This window comes from Dendronephthya gigantea, unplaced genomic scaffold, assembly GCF_004324835.1.
Source record: "Dendronephthya gigantea isolate DGI-Jeju-01 unplaced genomic scaffold, DenGig_1.0 000247F, whole genome shotgun sequence".
Taxonomy (NCBI): domain Eukaryota; kingdom Metazoa; phylum Cnidaria; class Anthozoa; order Malacalcyonacea; family Nephtheidae; genus Dendronephthya; species Dendronephthya gigantea.
Genome location: NW_021163257.1, coordinates 41487 through 47233, shown reverse-complemented (window position 1 = coordinate 47233; position 5747 = coordinate 41487). Strand labels below are relative to the sequence as shown.

General features: G+C 35.6%; 1 protein-coding gene across 1 annotated transcript; it reads right to left on the bottom strand.

Annotated features, from left to right (window-relative positions):
• Positions 1-524: 524 nt before the first annotated feature.
• On the bottom strand, positions 525-5515 carry LOC114540690. The gene is made up of 5 exons (XM_028560813.1): positions 5311-5515; positions 4655-4693; positions 2278-2567; positions 611-711; positions 525-537 (listed from the first exon to the last, which is right to left on the bottom strand). The coding sequence occupies exons 1-5, from the start codon at positions 5513-5515 to the stop codon at positions 525-527; spliced, it is 648 nt and encodes a 215-aa protein (XP_028416614.1).
• Positions 5516-5747: the final 232 nt, after the last annotated feature.

Here is a 5747-nt window from a genome sequence, read left to right as displayed (position 1 = left end):
CCGATAACAGTTAAGTTAACAAAACATTTGAACTCTATAGTCTTGTTATTGCGTTTGTAGGAGTAGGGATAGGTAATCACGTGCTTGCCAAGGGAGAAATTTGCAGGAGACCTGACGTCAGGTGGATGAACTTGGCCCCTCTCATAGTCAGAGCACGTGACTTCTGGTACCGACCAATGAACCAGCCCTTTGATTTCATTAGGTTTAGCATATGCGGTAAACTCATAGTTAACGCTATCTCTGCATTCACATCCGCCTTTGAATTAAAAAGAAGAATTGGTGATTACTCTAAATTTGCACAGCATTAGGAGCAAAATTTTTTGGGAAACGGAAGGGAATTGTTTATTTTTTAGATTGCTTGAATTAACGAGTCTTATAAGCTTTAAAATTATACCTTTTGACACACATACACTTACCATGCAAAGTGCAGGAAGCATCAACTGTTTCATTCACAACTTTGTCCAACTCGTCCAACTTTAATTCGAATATTCGTTCCGGTGACGACCAGCCATTAATATATAGTTTCAACTTTTTGACCTGATTTCCGACAGCCAGGCGGACAATAGTGAAATTTTTCTTTCTAAGTATTGTGGTGTATTCATCGACGAGCCTCGTTCGATTTTCTGAAGATTCATGTGCGCTGCTGGTTAACAACAAAATAACGTCTTCTACGTCCGGATGGAAATTTTTAGGACTTGTCTCGTTAAACGGCTATGAAAAAATTGAATATTAAACTTGTATAATCGTTTGATTGTTGAAAAATATGTAGTAATTCAGTAAATAAATTGTATATTTGTGCCAATGGGCACCTGGAATTGGACGTTTCACACAGTTAGGCTGTTAAATCTATACTCTCAGCCAGATACTCTGAAATGAAACGTCATAGGACATCAATCAGTGACGTCAATGCAAATGTGAGTTTTCCTTAGTGAGCGTCACATTAAGATTTTATCTAAGTATTGTAAATAGTCATAAATTGTAATTTTTACCCCATGAATGTAATTAAAGCGCTTCTGGATATTTATAGAAGATGCGCTATATAAGATTTAAATTATTATTATATTATTATTATTATTATTATTATTATTATTATTATTATTATATATATCTGGAGTAAGAACTTTTGGTGCAAAAAGTGAAGCAAAAGATGGCGGAAATTGAAGCGAGATAGTACGTCAGTTTCAGTCTCCTAACTCGCGCGGCCTAATATTTTTCATTGTTTTTGACCGGGAGTGACGTTCCCGAGACCCTCAGATTTTCGCGTTTTTCATCATTTTGAGAGCACAAAAATGGAAAAAAATGATTGATTTTACGGAGAGTCTGTAACTTTGTGATAAAGATGTTGTCTATCAACGCTTTGCCATTGACTCATTCAACAAGTATGATCGTACTATAGTGGACCAGGAACTGCGTGACCGAGTTTCTGAACTGCATTGTATTTACAACAATAGAGAGGACAATGTATTTCTAATCGTTTGCGTATTCTTATATATAGGCTGAATATTAATTATATATAGGCTGAATATTAATGATATGCATATATTATTTGCTGCACATATAGTCAAGAATTGCTTGTAACTTGCTTCAAAAGTCAAAAGTAAAAATTCGAACTCCGTCAATCGATGCGGAATATTTCTTAGAATAATTGTGCCAAGTTTCATTCCGATCAAACAAGTAATGATAGAGCCTTAGGGTTTTTTTAAAGAGCGTCGCCCCCTAACAACAACAACAACAAGATTAGCAGCGGTTAGGGACCAGTTCCTGGTCCAGTTCCTGGTCCAATAAGTTATAGCTAATCTAGGTCTGAGTAGATTATTTTCTTGGTTAAAACTTTAAAATGGAGAGGGGTGCTGCATTCATTTATTTTTATATCGTATTAACACAGATCCCTTCCTCCTTTGTGGTTTTCAATTGCAAGGAAATTCCCTTGCATTTTGGAAACCCTGGCTATCATGTGAAATGGTAACTGATTTTCTTTGAGGTCCTGGCTTATGATTTGCTAATTTTCATTCTCAGATCACCTGCAGAATGATACGTAAATTACAAATGAAAATAACCAAATTATTTCCCGTTTATATTATCATAGACTGGGTTGGTTTATCTAGGTTGTTTACGCTTTACAGTCTTCACGTGCCGACCTCACCTGGTAATTGTGGAGTCCTTTGTAATATCACGGTTTAACAACTTTTCTCAATAACACGATGGAATATGAGCAAAGATTGAAGACACACTTGTATAAATGTTACATTAATGGTAAAACATTTTAGGCCTACTTACATTTTTTGCCATATTTTTGAACGCCGTATTGACGCTCGGATTATTTTCAAAGTCAATTCTATCCAGCCACTGCATCAACAATGTTTTGTTCTTAATTTCGCCAACCTCCAATAATTCTCTAGTTCTGTTGTCGCTTGAGAAGGAAGCGAAACCAAGATGAGTGCCTTGTTCTTCCACGCGCAGCTTTTCACTTTTGATAAATTTCTTCAGAAATTCTTTCAGAACATCGATGTACGCAGAGTTAACATAATTCGAAATATCCCAGAAGACAAGGATATCTTTTTTACAGTCTAGAACAAAATAGAATAAAACTGTTCAGTGCCAGTCTAAAGTATAATGCCAAATATGATTGTTGTTCATTAATTCCACGAATGTCAGTTCCAAGAATGTCAAGAATAATCCAAGAATGTCCCACTGACAAATATTACAACTCACAGCAACGATAAACACCATCCAAATTTATACTTGGACCTAGCTGCCATCTCACATCGACCGCTTTGTTCTCACATTTTCAAAAGAGACAAAATTGACAGAAAACTAATTAAACCATTTTAATAACGCATTAAACAAACACGTCCCAATGAGACCATAATATTTATTACTATTTTCGTTTACTATATTTTTAAATGAATAAGCTATAGTTTATGCCCAAAGAAATGCAAAACATACGAAATTTGGGAAATTTCTAAAGGATGGAGTCCCGCAATGCAAAACCGAATAAACTATAGTTAAAGTCCTTCGAGGCCAAAATTTGTCTGCATGGCTTTTGACATTATGTTGGTTTTCGCCTCTGTAAAAATTATCACATACTGATATTTTTTGTATTGTATTGTGGAATATTTTTTGTATTGTATATGTTTATGTAACACGAAGACGAAAGAAGAATTTACACAAAATACTTTTTCAATTATACTACCGTCTCCCAGGCTCACGCCTATAGCTATACAGGGTGTATAAAAAAAAATGTCCCAAATGTAAAAATTCCGTTTTTCAGGATATTTTGCAGAATTTGGCAAATTTTTGTGTTCCTAGAGATAGTTAAGACTTATCTGGTATACCTAGGCCAAGTTTAGTTTTTCAGTAACAAAATTATGTTACCGGGGGGGTGGTTCCTTTCCACTGATATTGAGAGGGCTTGTGCGCGAAAATGTGAAGCTGAAATTGAGATATTATTTAGCTGTCTAAAAGTAGGAAAGCTTTTTAATAAGCTGTCAAAGTTTCAGGAAAAATAATGCAAACTGGGAGCAACGCGCGACCCCTAAAAGTGACAAATATTTCATTGCGCGCAGTGGATTAAATGCATGGGTGATTTTAGCGTGACCGATCTCATGCAAGGTTGTGCAAATGAATAAATTAAAGCGAGAAACTGAACAAGAAGACGAAGCGATTTAATAACAAGATTTTTATACATGATTTTAATCCTCAACATTTCCACCATTTCTTTCTAAGCGAACTGCGACTCGTCTGAGCATGGTAAACACTGAACGGCGAACCACATTTGTCTGTCCTGGCCTCAAATTATCCATTTCGTTCGAAATTTTTTCTTGCAAATCGCCTATACGCGACCACCGGCAAATCTAGGCGAATGGACAGACAAATGGTTCGCTGTTCAGTGTTTAGTATGCTCAGACAAGCCGCAGTTTGCTTAGAATGAAATGGTGGACATGCTGAGGATTAACATCACGAATAAATCGCTTTGTTTTTGTGTTTAGTTTCTTGCTTTAATTTATTCATTTGCCCACCTTGTATGAGATCGGTCACGCTAAAATCAACGATGCATTTAATCCACTGCGCGCAATGAAATATTTGTCACCTTTAGGCGTCGCGCGTTGCTCCCAGTATGCATTATTTTTCCTGAAACTTTGACAGTTTATTAAAAAGCTTTCCTACTTTTAGACAGCTAAATAATATCTCAATTTCAGCTTCACATTTTCGCGCGCAAGCCCTCTCAATATCAGTGGAAAGGAACCACCCCCCCGGTAACATAATTTTGTTACTGAAAAACGAAACTTGGCCTAGGTATACCAGATAAGTCTTAACTATCTATAGGAACACAAAAATTTGCCAAATTCTGCAAAATATCCTGAAAAACGGAATTTTTACATTTGGGACATTTTTTTTGATACACCCTGTATAACCCAGGAAGCTGGCTGAAAGCGTATAGCGTCTATGTAAACGTCTATAAAATGATATATCGCATACGACTAGTAATTAGAAGTTTTCTTCTGAAAGAAAACAACTTGAAAAGTACGCAATACGAAATAAACTACGAACTTGTGAAGCATTGATTGTTTTGTCTGCAATTCAAACGTCTTGATAGTATAATGTAACATTAATAAAGATATTTTCGAAAGTGATAATGATCTTTGCAGTTTACCTCTTTTATTGCCATTTCTCTCAGCTATTTCTTCTTTTTCTAAACATTGAATACAAAACTTGTTAATCGCGTGGATAGCCCAATGTGTATCGAATCATATTATGATCTAGGCTAATCTTACAAATAATTTTGTCATATAGGTAGAAATAGCGTCACAAAATTCATAAATATGGTTTTGATGTTTCGTTGAGAAATGTTGTAAGCTAAATAGAATTAGGCGTGCGTTAAAAGTACGCCGCAGGCAACATTGCATGGTACTGTTTTTGAGAAACTGAAAGGTATTAATTTTGGACCAATAATAAAAAAGTATGTAAATTTTCTGAATTCCTATGTCTATACCTTTAACAATTTAATAGCGAAACGCAAAGGGTTTTACTAACTTTGTGATGCTCTAAAAGGTTCGTGAAATTTTAGTTCATCAAGTATAATTTCTGAGCAAAAAAAATTATGGAAAAACAAAATGAATTAATACAATGGTCAATTTCCCTCATCTCATTGAATTTGGATACGGTACCCCTGCTACCACCATTTTTCTGGCCAATGATAACAATGAAGATATCCAGACGACTTATCTCTCGCTGTGTCCTGGTCTTTTGCTTTCACTATTCGAGTATTCGTCATCACTAGAAGTGCTATAAACTTAGGATTACACTTACCACTGGAATTACAAGAACGAACATAGACTAAGATGGTACATGAAACTGTCTTTCCTCCATACAGTGTAAAGTTATATTTGATGTTATTTAAACCGGCAGGAAACCGCTGCGGTGATTTTACGTTTGGTTCCACTTTGTAAAGATTAATCTGGAATTTATGCGTGCACGTTATCATTGGCTTCGCCCATGACACTGGGTCTGACATTTTGTTTCTCGTAATCCGGTCTATTCTTCGTTCTTGAAAATGACAAACGCAATTGCCTCCTAGTAAAAGAACATGGAAGGTTTTAGTCAAAGCCTGTCCACCATGTACACAACATATAATTATTTTGAACCAGGTATACCATGCATGCAGTGCTACTTTTATCAAAAAAGAGAATACCTCTACTGCTAACATATTTTTGCGAAGCTCAAATTGAAGATTGATTTTATGTCGA